Below are 14,165 nucleotides of genomic sequence, written 5' to 3' on the forward strand. Positions count from 1 at the left end.
ACCTTAACTCTTCTATAGCTTCTGTTCGATTCCAACATGTGTTTAGGGAGGTAAACTTCACTGCGAGCTGGGCCATGGGCTCTCATCGCAAGTTAGTTGGGGAGCTTGGGCTTCTTTTGTCATTCTGTTCTCTTTTTTATTTTGACCTTTTTGGGCTTTCTTGTCCTAGGAGTTTTGTTTTGTAATTTCAATTTTTGCATAAAAATAAATAAATAAAATTTAAAAATAAAAGACTTGCAGTCCTGAATCATATATATGAATCACATTTACAAATCTCATTGTTGACAACATCATCGTGCATATGTTACAAAGGTTTAGGATCCACTTTAGTTATGGCATATAGGCTTAATTATTGATATCCCTTTAAAACACATTTGCCTCACTTTATCTTTCGAGAATACAGAATCTCGATTTGCTCATTTCCATTAACTCCATTAAAGAATTAATTTGTTTATTTTATGTGAGAGTTTTATTTATATTGTTATGACTTTTTTTTTCTTCAAGTTTAATCAAAATTTTTTTTTTTTTCCATAATAAGCTCTTTTTATTATTATTATTATTATTTTGAGTTTGCATTCTTAGTTGGAATGTTTATGTCAAAGTGTCTCTGATCGTGCGTGATCGTTAATGGAGAAGTCCTAAATTATCTTAATTTTGATGTTAGATCATTCCGTTATTGTAATGACTTTTGTGATAGTGACTTTTTGAACGGAATTATTAATGCAATCCCAACATTTCTATAAAAAAAAATAAAAAAATTTCATTGAATATAATGATGAGGCACAAATAGGGCCCACTTATTTAATGATGTGCTAGCCAAATAGCCACCACATGTACAAAACTTGATAACGAATTACAATCTATATAATAAAAAAAATATAAGTGATGAAAAATATATATTCTAACAATATGTCCTACATTATTTTATTATTACTTGTAAGGTACTAATTTTAATTAATTAATTAATTCACCAATGTGCTTGGCCAATGATGCAAGTGCAACATCCACAGCATCCCCAAACCCAAAATCAGTGGCATTTGGATGCGCATAAGTGAGACTTGGCATCAAATCTATAATTTCTTCACGCATCATCTTCACCTTCTTGCTCGAAATCTTCAACAGCTCCTCTTCTATTCCTCTACTCGCACTGCTCTTCTCGTCTATGTAAACCGAGTACCTGCTTGCTTCTCCAGGCAAATACCATGCATACTGACTGTAAGCCGTGTGACGTGAGAAGAAAACAGGCACGCAACCAGCAAGCACCGAGTCAAACGTCGACCGCCTCGTCGGTGTGTCGCCGGGCGCTTGCAAGCAGAACTGAGAACGCGTCATCACCCTCATGATCTCCCTCGGCTGCAAACACCTTCTTGCCCCGTCGGGCCCCTCGCAGTTCAAGAGCTTGCACCGAGTTGACTCACTGCATTGCCTTATGAACTCGTTCCTGATGGCCGCCTTGTTCTTTCTGCGTGCACCGACGAAAGAGAACAGATGGGGCCTCTCCATCAGCCTCATCTTCCTCTGCCACGCCGCCATCTCCCGCCACGTGGACGGATGGAAATAGGAAGGGTAGGGGATGCCGTGTTGGTTTGGTTGCCAAGGATGTCTCTCTATGATCAGCACCGACATGTTTTCGGCGGCCGGTAGCTTTAGGAGGGTACCGGGCGTACGAACTTTGGAGGAGGAGGAGCAGGAGGAACTGGCGTTGCTCATGGTTCGCATGAAATCCCATACGACCGTCCCCAGGGCCATAAAGTGGTCCTTACCATGGTTCCTCTGCCACCAAGGCTGAGCCTGTATGTAGTCAACCAAGCTAAACGTCAGCTCGTCACGGGCCGTGAGGTTGGCTTCACGGTACTTGCTTAGAGCGTCGAAGCCGCCGTAGAAGGGGACGTAGAAGAGGGAGGCGCGTGCGGGATCCTGCGTGCGACACGGGTGGTTCTGTAGTCGCGCGTGGAATATGATCTCCGCCGTGTACTGGTGGGTGGTGTACCAGCTACTAGTGACAGCGGAGTGCCCTATGCGGAAATAATTAAGTGGCTGGCCGAGGCCGGAATTGGCAACGGCGGGACACATGTTGGCCTTTATGCTTAGGTTGTTGCATTGCCTAAGGAGTCCGAGGTTGAACTGGGGCGGCAAAGTGTATACATAGACTGACATGTTTTTGTCGCACGTGGGGATTTTGAATGGCGATTGTGGTTCAGCAACTTGAGCTTGTTCTCTGACGACGTCGTTTGAAGAAGTGGTGGTTGTTGTGGGCGGGAAGCAAAGGAGGAGAAGGAGAAGCCAAGAAGCGGATAGAAAGAGAAAAAGAAGAGCACAGCATCTGACAAGGACGTAGGGAATAGTGTTTAGGGTGAAGAAGTAGTAAAATATTTCTTTGAATTTGGAGTTGTTGTTGTTGTTGCTGCTGTATTTCTCTCCCTCCGTCCATGGAAAACTAGGAGGTGCCTGCTTTCGCGAAGACATGAAAAACAACAACAAAGAAAAAGAAGCAGCAGCAGTGGATTAATTGGATAGTAGAGAGAAGAAATTAAACTCTGTGTCTCTTAGTTTTGGATTTGATGGCTACAAATAATATTATGTGGTGAAGAAATTCATCATCAAGATTGAAAGCTCAAGTGTGGGGTAGGTTCAATATCTTTCCCCTAAAAACGATTGACATGATATGAAGCTATCTTTCTATATTGTTCTACTGTCACTAGCGGCCGGATGTACAAGTTTTCACTCTAATTAATTACGTGGCCAAAATTTTCCTTTCTTGGAGGAAAAGCTCCACATATAGTGCATTATAAGTTTTACTTTATATGCTCCATATGGTGCCCTTCTTTTTTCCTTTTTGTTAAAAAGCAAAACTTAATCATGCCCACATACAGTACATTTAAATTCAGCTATCTACGTTATGGGGGAGGGGGAGGGGGAGGGGGAGGAGCTCAATTACCATCATTGAGGTTCGAGCGGGTACCATGAGAGAGTAAATCTTATTGGCGATACGCTTTTGTTCTTTGTTTAAGTTCTTTCTAAACATTCTTTATTATGATCATTTTAAAAATTATTTGCTCTTATCTACGTGTAGTTTATTTTACATTTTCTTATAATGCATACCACACATATATAAAAATAACTCTTTCGTTTTATTTTTTATCAAAACTCCTAGGGTAACTCTTTCGTTTTCTGGGACAATATAAAAACCGCGTGGGCACAGCCAAAAAAAAAAAAAAAGTGTTTATACCAGCAAATTAACCCGCCAACTTATGGCGCACCAACTTTTTATCGTTTTTTGGTAAATAGAATGCAGTGAACCAAAACCATAAGCAAAAGTGGAGACGCGAAGCAACAACCACCAGGACAAGGACAAAGCCTGTATCCTAATATGGCGGTGGCAGCAGCTAATAAGTTACCCAACAACCAAACCATTTTCAACCTTTCGTATTGCAAAGTTTCACAAAAACATGAATTGCTTACAATATTCGCAACAAGCCCAGTTTCTTGTTTGTTTTTTTTTTTTTTTTAAAATTGTCTTTTATTTAATTATTTTCTTTCAGCAAAAGTATCATCAATAGATTTTTAATTTTTTTAATAATAGAATTGGTTCTTATTATGTGCTTCATATCTTAGCCTCTTTCCCCTCTCGATGCATATATGGACTTTGATTTGGTGGCTTCTTCTTCCAACAAATCATAAATTTTCATATTAAATAAATACTATAATAAATCCTCAATAAATAAATAAATACTACAATAACTCCTCAATTTTTAATCCCATATTACATATAAGAAAGGTATGAATATATATATTTTTGGTATAAAGTTAATATGGTAACATGAATTTTTATTTTTTTTTAAGAGAAAGAAAAAGAAATTCAAGTTAAATGGGACGTCACGAGTACGGCCCATTTCAATGTGGACTTAGGTTTTGGGCCGGAATCAATTATTTTGATAAATGGACCAACGCGACACAATTCAATTAATTAAATGAGTCGGCCCGACCCGAATAACTTAATGACACAAATTAAAATGGACCGGCACGGCATGGCACGACTTGTTTGACACCTTTGCTAAGGAGTGTTACGCCTTAAGTTGAGAGTTTTAACTTGTAAATTAGGCTTGGTGGGTGAGTTCAAAATACAACACTTTGTTCAAGGAAGGAAATTTTAGAGGCCTAGATTGGATTTGATTAAGGAAAGGGAAAGTACCATAGATTGAGTTGATCTTAATATGAAGATGAAGATAAGTTAAGAACCACATAACTATCATTTTCCTACGTGTGAGCCATATTCTCTTCCTCCAACACTTCAACCATTGATCACCATGGCAATTTCCCCATTATTTTAAAATCCGAAGGATCAAGAGCTCAGATCTCCTTTATGCAAAGCTCCTATTATTATATAACAAAAGTAAAGTGGGGATCGTGATCAGGATTTTCAAGGGAATGCAGTCCTTCCCGTTAAGCCTTTTGCGTTGTAAAGTAAAATGTTCTTGCACTTTAGGATACTAGATTTTCTTAAGGTTTTGTTTGTCCACTTCAAGTTCATCGTATGGTGCTCTATTATTCTCAACTTGTACAACTTCAAATGGTCCAACAAAGTAGATACGTTTATAGAAGTATTTAGTTAGCACTATCAGTTCTCGGTGGCAAACCCAAGCCAGTTGGCTAGACAATCTAAGGCGATCTTTGAAGTTGTCCAAAGCCAATGATAAGAGACTAGAATGAATTCTTTGTATTATTTTTATAAGAGACTAGAATGAATATTGATGTGTGAGTTTAAGCACAATTACTTGAATTATGTGTGTGTGTGGGGCAACTTCTCTTTTGGGATTATTTGACATGTTGTGTTGCCATACAATCATTAATTAAATAGACTTTTGAGATTATTTGACATGTTGTGCTGTCATACAGTCGTTAACTAAATAGACTTTTGTTTCCACGTACGATCCAAATTGAATATGGTAATTTCTATTTTATTTTATGGAATGTGGTAAATTTTGATGTAGAAAAGCACTTATGATCAAGTTTTTTTTTTTTTTTTCCTTTGAAGGATATAGCACTTATGATCGAGTTCTGTATTGGAATTAGGGTGTAATTCATGCTTCCTCGTTTACTACCACATAAGCAGCAAAAATTATGTGAGTTCTAACTTCTACTCATATTGCGAGGAGTTAGGGTGGAGTAGTTGATCTGAACTTATTTCTTCTCTTCCATATTCCTAACTTTCTCAATTCATATAAACTTCCTCCATTATAAGCAAGTAAGCATATATATCATAAGTCTAGTAAGTTAGTAAGTTAGTGTTTCTTATCCAAAATAACAAGTAATAAAAAGATACACACTTCTTGTTGCCCTGCCCCCACGAAAGAGATCACCAACTGGACGAATATAATCTGACAACAAAAGATGATGTTGATAAACCATGAATTTAGACCACGTTGGTAGTTACCCGAATGTCCAGTCCAGATTCATAGTTGTAATGGTTGTGATGCTCTCATCCATTATTCATATACATCTCTCCATCCTTATCCCATTGCATTGCTATCGTTTTATGATACAAAACAAAATTTGGAGACCAAAGTATAGTGGATAATATTTGAGGAAACACTTTGTGGAGTCAACTCTCCAATGAATGACGAAATGAGAAATGAGATGGAAAAATGACTGGGGAAGGAGTTTTACACAAATATTCATTGGATGTTCCACATAAGTGAAGGTGAAAGAGCTCAACCAATTGAGATATACTCCACTGGCCGAAATAAGAAATTAGATAAATACACGAGCTCAATGCTTTAATTTGGCCGAAATAATCACCATAATAAGATAACTTAGGTGATTCTATTTTTGTTTTTGTTTTTGTTTTGTTTTTGTAAAGATGATCTTGCAGCATCCAACCAAGAAATTAAAATGATCTTGCAGTGGAAGAACAACCCACATAGCACTCCATAATTTATATGCACTGTAGGCCAACACTAGTGTTTCAACTTGCAAGGGTCGTTTTTATGAATATATCCAGCTCTTGGAGAATCTCAAGGGGCTTATAATAAGTCATCAAAATCTTCCACTCAATCTCTCATTGATCCCCCAATATGAACCATATAACACTAAAATAATACCATTCTGATCCTGCTCACTCATCATAATATACTCTAATCACACTAGTAATTTAATGGATAAAAGCAGCTTCCTCAAAAAGCAATTCCACCTTCCCTCCAATATCACTATATATAACCAACCAGCCACATTACTTCTCTTCACCAAAGAATCCATCAATCCTCTCTCTCTCTCTCTCTCTCTCTCTCTCTCTCTCTCTCTCTCTCTCTCTCTCTCTCTCTCTCTCTCTCTCTCTCTACAGCTACTCTCAAACACATACATAATGAGTTCATCACAGTTTTCTTCTCTCAGCTGTGAGTTGAGGATCATACAAGCCAAAAACATTGAGTTCAAGACCACAGGAAACCTGTTTGTTAGATACTATATTTCAGCAGGAAACAAGGGAAGAATTAGGCTCAACACTAGAGAAATCTCTGCCAAGTCTAACCATGTTTGGAACGAGTCCATCTCGTTGGAGTGCTCTGGAAGCGAGACGGACGCCATGGGCCTAAAGCAAGAAAGCATAGTTTTTGAGCTCCGCTGGAGGAGCACTGTGCCGGTTTTTGGCAGAATTGGGGGGTCACAACTCTTGGGAAGGGCAGAGGTTCAATGGAAGGAAGTCCTTGAGTCACCAAACATGGAGTTGAACCAGTGGGTCTCAGTGGTTTCAACAAGCGGGCATGCTCTTGAAGGCGTCAAACCACCTAAACTACAAGTAGGAATCAAGGTTCAAGTTCAAGCAGACCATGTGGAATTGGAGAAAAGAAGACAGAGAAACAGAAGGATGAAGAAGTGGGATGAGTGCGGTTGTGAAAAGGGTCATGGTCACAGTTGCACTTGTTCAGATTATGAAATATTTGCACTAGCAGCTGCCCTGGAGGCTTTTTAGGCACAAAGAGAACAGACAAATTTTTTTCACTTCTTTTTGTTTTCCTATTCGTATCACACTGACCCACTTTCTTCTAGGACTGAAATGTTACTGGAAATTTTCTCTGAAAAGAGACTGTAACCATAATTGGTTTGTTTGAAAACATTCACTATTTATTTGTTTGGCATATCAGTAATGAGAAGGACAATGACTTAAACATTTCCCAGTTCATAAGCTACCAATTCTAATTTCTTTTCCCTTTCCTTCTATATATTATCTAATGAATAAAAAGATACAGAAATTTTAATAACCTATAAACACTGCACCATGTAGCTAGGATTTATAACTTGTGCTTCACACATGCCAAACCAGAAGCGCCCCCACGTATGTCATTTTAAACCTGCAAGATGATGGATTCTGAAACGGCTTGGTCATGTTCAGCATTTCCGTACATTTCCCAATTCATCTATCCACTTTGTCACATATGATGTTGAAGGCACCCATTCTTCATACTTTGATGTTCAGCCTACACCTCAACTCGATGCATTGCAACACTTCAAGTCAATTGCCACACTCATGCAAAGATGTACATTTCCACGGAGTCTAACCACAGCCCAAAATGGCTTCTCTTAGATAGTAATTCAAACACCCCATCCATAGTAGACCAGAGCACTCTGCTTAGTGGTGTTCATGCCATGACAAACCAAAAGCAAAATCAGTATTTCCGCCTAGTTACTCCAGATCATATAGGGTTATTCCAATAGATAAACAAGCATTACAAGATTGTTACCTGATCGGAATCCCACTAAAACATTTATGACTAAATACCATAAACTTTCCTGGTTATCAACAAGTGAAAAACATAAACCCAGACATGACCAGCAAAACTACTCTGTTACAAGCACTTACCATTGTCTCTTAGCTTCTCCAGGAGCGCATGTGCATTTGAATGGCCCAAGTCTATAACAGTCTCCAACACCTTTCAAGACAAGCGGAGAGGTTTGTGCTATAGCATGAAAAGATACATCTGTGACGTTCATTTACGTTTGCTGCATTTCCTTATTAATAACATTTTTTGACATTAGGCCTCTCTCAACCATATGATCCCAAAATAGACGTATGATGTCATTATCACTGGCATAAGATGCATTGAAACATCTATAGATCTTGCGTGTAACCATCAACCTCCTCTTGTACATTTCATCTAACAACACTGAAACTACACTTGACTTTCCTGCTTTCAAGTAAGCATATGCTAGACTAGTATATATAACACTGTCTCCTGATATACTCTTCTCTTCCATAAAACTGAAAATCTTTTCAGCACTATCCACCCTTTCTCGTTTACATAACCTTCTTATTAATGCCCTGTACAGTGAGACATCAACATAAATACCTTTTTTAACAAACTCATCTGGTAGACGTATAACTGCTTCCTCATTCCCTTTGTTGCAGTAACCATCTACAATCCATGTATAGGTGCAATAACTAGGGGAAAATCCAGCGTCAAGCATGCTAAATAAAAGATCTCTAGCACTTTCCATCTCTAGCACCTTGCAAAATCCATGAATGAGTGCTTTATATGTAAACTCATCCAACTTCAATCCAGCTGCCAACATTCTCTCTTTCACTTTCACAGCAGACCTCATGTCTCCTATCTTAGAATAAGCATTAACCAATGTGTTACATGTGACATTGTCAGGTTTGACTTTCCTTTCACTCATCTCATTCAAAAGTTTATTTGCATCCCGCATCCTGCCATCTTCGCACAACTTACGGAGAATTGAATTATAAGTAACAACTCCAGGATACAACCCCTTGGCCTTCATTACCTCGCACAATCTTAAAGCTTCTTCCAGGTCATGAACTCTACAATAGCCATCAATTAATGTCGTGTATGTAACATGGTTAGGAGTAGCACCTTTGATTTCGCGAAAAAGTTTTACAGCTTCTCTCATCCTACCTTCTCTACAAAACGCATAAATAAGAGAATTGTAAGTCACCATATCAGGACTAACTCCTGCTCTCTCCATTCTATCTTGAACAGACAAAGCTTCATAGTGCATACCCCTTTTGGAATACAGAGATATCAACGTATTATATGTGAAAAGATCAGGAAAGATGCACTTCAATTCCATCTCACCAACCAAACTGTCTGCCTTCTCTGTATCCCCAGATTTGCAGCAAGCATGAATCAACACATTGTATATGTGAACATTCGGCACAACCCCGGCCTGGATCATATTCTTGTAAACTTTCCATACCATATTAGTCAACCTATCTTTAACCAAAGAGTTCAACAAGGCAGAACAAGCATGCAAGTGGGGCTTAAACCCATGTACCCTCATGTGCTCAAAAACCTGAATTGCATCTTGGTTCATCTTAGAATTTGCATAAAATATCACAAGCCAGCTCAAAACATGTGAATTCACTTCTGGGTCATCTTGGATTGGAACTAAAGCATTCAAAACCATCGGTGATGACAAGAAATCCTTAAAAGCAATTTTTTCAAGCAGTTGCTGTGCAGGTTTGAAGTGTTTGTGCTCAGTGAGAATGTGAATCATGGTCCAGCAGCATTGCAAGGAGTGCTTGTAAGTGGGAATTGATTGAACCCATTTGAAGAAAGCCCAAGAAGGAGAAGGGCCATAGCCATGGAGTGAGAGTTGCAGAAGTACCTGGTGAATGTTTGCTGAGCTGAGGCTAGAACCAATCTTGGGTTTCAAGATGTTGTTCCAATGACCCTTTACTACAACTGCACAGAGACTGTGAATGAATTGGGTCTCGCCAGTCAATGAAACTAGAACAGCCATGAGAAATAAGTTTCCGCTGAAAGTTGTGGCATCTGTGGGTTTGGGTCTAAAATGAATTTTCGATTTTACAGTCAGCTGAACATCTGCGTTCGTTCATCTGGGAAGAAAAGAGAAAAAACTTTACGGTGCGTCTCGATGGAAGAGAAGAAACGGAATCAAACAAAAACACAACAAAGCTACTAAAAGAAAAGTTTACAAAGCCCAAAACATAAATTGAGAATCCAACCCAGTCCAAAACCACTAGTGGAGGTTTTGGTTTGGAACTTTGGGCCAGTCTCGATCCTTTTTTTGGGGGATGATCTTTCCAGAAACTGAATCAATCCAAATTCGCAAAACAAATTAGGGCAAAATATGACCAAATTGGGAAAAATGTCCTTAATGCAACCCAGAGTCTCTAATGCATGCATTTGAGAGCACTTCCACCCCTATGGTGAAGGACAAGGCAAGAGCAAAACAAAGGTTTTCACGTGAATAGTGGTAGCTCTTACAATTTTGTTTCCACCCTTATAGGCAAGGGCAATTACTATTCACATGAGATATGAGAAGATTAATTTGTATAGAATTTTGGTGTGGGAAGTAAAGAATTGCTAGATATTTATAATTTTAAAAAAATTCTAATTTTTTTAATTTTTTAAATTGGTTGCTGACGTCCTTATGACATCAGCATTGTGTCACTTTGCACAGGCAGCAGCACGGGCTGGACTTGCCTGTGGGCTTGTCTGGGTTGGTGGGTCCCACGCCTTGCCTAAGTTTGCCCTTGCACGCTGGAACCATTTGTGGACTTAGGCCTTGTCCTGCCCAAGCAAAAGACCTTGCGGTGGACTTGCTCTGAGCGAGTTAAATATCAGACCTCATTTCAGCCTGAACTAAATGGTAGAGCCTAGAGGTGTCAAACGAGTCGGGCCAGCCCAGCACGGCACGAGTCCAGCCCATTTAAATGAGGCACGGCACGGCACGAGCACGAATATTAATGGGTCGTGCTCGGCACGGCACGAAAGCTTGGACCAGGCTGGGATTTAAAAAAAGGTCCAATGGACCGGGCCGGTCCGTGGCCCGACATGAGACGGGCTTAGCCCGAGCCCGCTCCAAGTACGACACGAGCCCGAGCCCACTTAAATCATCTACTGCATTTTTTCACTACCAAGTTGGAACTTGGAACAGCAAGTAAATAAAATAAAATATAAAATATAAAAAATTGATGCAATGACCAATTACTTACCGGCAGACTTAAGTGACTTAATAAAAACACTTGACAAACAACCACCCAGCCTTGATGACATAACAAATAGATTTGGAGTTGGAGAGTTGGAGTTGGACTCAAACTCAAAGCGTCTAGACTCTAGGAGCCGTGCGTGATTCGTGAAGAAGCAATGAAAACAAAGCAGCGTCTCCTCCTCTTCCTCTCGATTTCTGCATCTCCTCTTCGTCTTCCAATATATCATAAATCTTTAGGAAATACCCCCAATTATAAAAACCCCAAATCTGTGTTGGAAGATCCATATAGCATCATAAAAACCCAAAACCTGTGTTGGAGGCATCTAAATAGCTTGCGAACGATCAATTCTTTTGTGCTGTTACTGTTGCGATACTTGTATTTGGCGGCTTACGAGCTTTCTCTGATACTACAGAATTGGATTTACAAGGTAAGAGCTTTAACCGTATAGTTTCTATGTTTGGTTGCTCAAACTTTGTGAGAAACATTGATTGTAGGGTCTGAGCTTGTTTTTATTTTTATTTTTTAATTATTTATCAAAGACAACAGTCTAAATTTTTTGATTTTTTGGTGTGAGTTTTGCAGATTTTACCTTCTATGTTCAAATTGGGAGACAAGAAGGAAGATTCAATCCAATTGAATGGTAAGTATCTGGTTTGGATTTTCAAACATTCTTTTCTTAGTCTTTTTGAGAGAGTTCTTATATACATTAACCCCAAAAAGATCATAATACCGAGTCTGTTAATTGGAATCTGAAAGATAGAAGAAGCTCAAATTGGTTTTACAGATAGAAGTTGAGTAGGACTTGTATAAAAGCTCAATATAATTAATAGATTATGTATAAAAAGCTCAACACATTAACCCCATTGAGAATAAATTTGACAGAAAGCCGGATAGAGAGTTGTATATAGTGAAATTTTGCTTGAATTCATTGATATAGATAATAGTAGTTGCCCATAATTGAATGAAACATTTTGCAGATCAAACACCATTTGATTTGATTTATGCATCAAGCAATGTTAAGAGAACGTTTCTCTCTTTTTGTATATAATAAGAATGTTTCTATTATTCTTCCCATCTTTATATAACTTCATCTTGTTGACCTATTACACACAGGAATGTCGGTTTAATAATAGAGAGAGAACATGCAACTGCCATTCTCTTTCTTCTTCTTTTTCCAGTGCCATTGTTGTTAATTTTCTATTTAAAATAATGCGATACAAATTTTACTCTTAATAATTAGTCATGAACAGCGGGAAAACATATTCAATGTCGACACCCCAAAAGAAAATAAATTGGTATTACAGACCAAAGTTGAGTAGGACTTGTGTGTTTCTGTTTTCCTTTATGTGTTCCAATTGTTTATGAATGTGTTGCTACTTTTAAAGGATTTAGATGTTAACAAGCTTGAACAATAACATATTGTTTTGTGGGATGCTATCATTGATTTAATCGTAAATCTTGAACTATAACATATTGTTTTTGTTTTGCTGATGTGTGTATTTTTAATGCAGCCAACGTTCTGAGGTGTGCATTTTTAACAAGTATTTGAGGGCGTGAAATTCTATTGTAATCACCAAGGGAGGTATTTTTATTTTTATTTATTTTTTCTGTTAATGGATCCTCGAGATTATATTGATTTTGGTGAGCATTATGATAATAATTTTGAACATCTTAATCCTGATGACATGCCTAATAATGAGAATAACTTAACCTCTAATGATGTGGAGCAACCTATGCATGGTAATATGCCTTTTGAATCAAACACTCAAGAAGAAAACATTGATCGAACTGAGGTTAAAAAAAGAAAAAAAACTTCTGAAGTTTGGAAACATTTTAAAGTTTGTGACCAAAAACTTGATGATGGGACTATTCTTCCAAAGGCTGTGTGTATTTATTGCAAACATGCTTTGACTTGTAAAACTACAAATGGTACTGGGCATCTTCATAGGCATTTTAATGCATGTCTTAAAAAAATGGTCATAATCATGCTAGGCAGTCTCAACTATCTGCAAATACTGGAATCTCTTCATTTAAGTACTCTCAAGCTAAAATGAGAGTTGAGTTAGCTAGATTTATTGCATGTGCTGAATTGCCTTTTCGTTTTGCTGAAAATCGTTGTTTCGAAAGATTTGTTCAAGTGGCTTTGCAACCAGAATTTAAGAAAGTTTCTCGCAATACTAATAGGAGTGATGTTGTGAAACTTTATAATGAAGAAAAGAAAAAATTGATAAATGTTTTCTCTAATTTAAAGGGTTCTATTGCTGTGACTTCTGACATGTGGGATGGTGGTAATAATTTGCCTTTTATTTGTGTTACTGCCCATTATATTGATGAAAATTGGTTGTTGCAGAAAAGAATTATTGCATTTCGTCTTCTTGAATTTCCACATACTGGTAGTTCTATTTTTCATGCTATGATGAATGTGTTTAAGGAGTATAACATTACTCATAAAATATTTTCTATTACTTTTGACAATGCTTCCAATAATTCTTCTGCTATTGAGCAATTTAAACATGTTTTACATCCTCCTTACGGAGGAAATTTTTTTCATATGAGGTGTGTATGTCATATAATTAATCTAATGGTGCAAGATGGATTAAAAGTTATTCAAACCCAGCTTCAATTGATTAGGGATGCTATTGGTTATATTTCTTCTAGTAGCTCTAGGCAGCAAGACTTTGCTCACCTTTGTATGTCTCATGGCTTGAAACCTATAAAATTGAAAAAAGACATCCGTATTCGTTGGAACTCAACTTATCACATGCTTAAAAGTTGTAAAGGTTACACCAATGTCATCAATTTGTATTACAATAATAAAATGAATGACAATCTGTTGAGGGATGAATAGTGGAATGTATGCTTTGCTTTGGTGGACTTTTTCAAAGTTTTTTATGATGCTACGTGTAACTGTTCTGGTGTTTATTATCCGACATCTCCTATTGCACTTCATGATTTATTTTCAATTAGTGCTACCTTTGCTAAATACAGATTTGATACTACATGTAATTTTACAAATATTTGTGAGCAAATGGAAACTAAATATAAAAAGTATTGGACAGAGATTCCTTATACTTTTTGTTTTGGTGCAACAATGGATCCCAGAATTAAAGTAAGTGGTTTGGAAGTAATATTGACTGAAATTTCAAGAAATTTATCAATTAGTTTACCACTTACAATATCCAATATTCAGAAG

General features: G+C 37.7%; 3 protein-coding genes across 3 annotated transcripts; 1 reads left to right on the forward strand and 2 right to left on the reverse strand.

Annotated features, from left to right (window-relative positions):
- LOC18774443 (probable xyloglucan galactosyltransferase GT17) lies at nt 501–2,742 on the reverse strand. Its single transcript, XM_007208172.2, has one exon. It carries the CDS (start codon nt 2,464–2,466, stop codon nt 955–957), a length of 1,512 nt encoding a protein of 503 aa, XP_007208234.2. The 5' UTR covers nt 2,467–2,742; the 3' UTR covers nt 501–954.
- Nucleotides 6,277–7,165, forward strand: LOC18775116. The gene has a single exon (XM_007207752.2). The coding sequence runs from the start codon at nt 6,362–6,364 to the stop codon at nt 6,965–6,967; it is 606 nt and encodes a 201-aa protein (XP_007207814.1). The 5' UTR covers nt 6,277–6,361; the 3' UTR covers nt 6,968–7,165.
- LOC18774703 (pentatricopeptide repeat-containing protein At5g38730) lies at nt 7,098–10,088 on the reverse strand. Its single transcript, XM_007208193.2, has 2 exons — nt 7,856–10,088; nt 7,098–7,620 (listed from the first exon to the last, which is right to left on the reverse strand). Exon 1 carries the CDS (start codon nt 9,754–9,756, stop codon nt 7,987–7,989), a length of 1,770 nt encoding a protein of 589 aa, XP_007208255.1. The 5' UTR covers nt 9,757–10,088; the 3' UTR covers nt 7,098–7,620; nt 7,856–7,986.

This window comes from Prunus persica, chromosome G6 (assembly GCF_000346465.2).
Source record: "Prunus persica cultivar Lovell chromosome G6, Prunus_persica_NCBIv2, whole genome shotgun sequence".
Lineage (NCBI taxonomy): Eukaryota > Viridiplantae > Streptophyta > Magnoliopsida > Rosales > Rosaceae > Prunus > Prunus persica.

What these genes read in the sequence shown, in the direction of transcription:
- LOC18775116 (XM_007207752.2), top strand. Translation starts at nt 6,362, where the DNA reads ATGAGTTCATCACAGTTTTCTTCTCTCAGCTGTGAGTTGAGGATCATA.
- LOC18774703 (XM_007208193.2), bottom strand. Translation starts at nt 9,756, where the DNA reads ATGGCTGTTCTAGTTTCATTGACTGGCGAGACCCAATTCATTCACAGT.
- LOC18774443 (XM_007208172.2), bottom strand. Translation starts at nt 2,466, where the DNA reads ATGTCTTCGCGAAAGCAGGCACCTCCTAGTTTTCCATGGACGGAGGGA.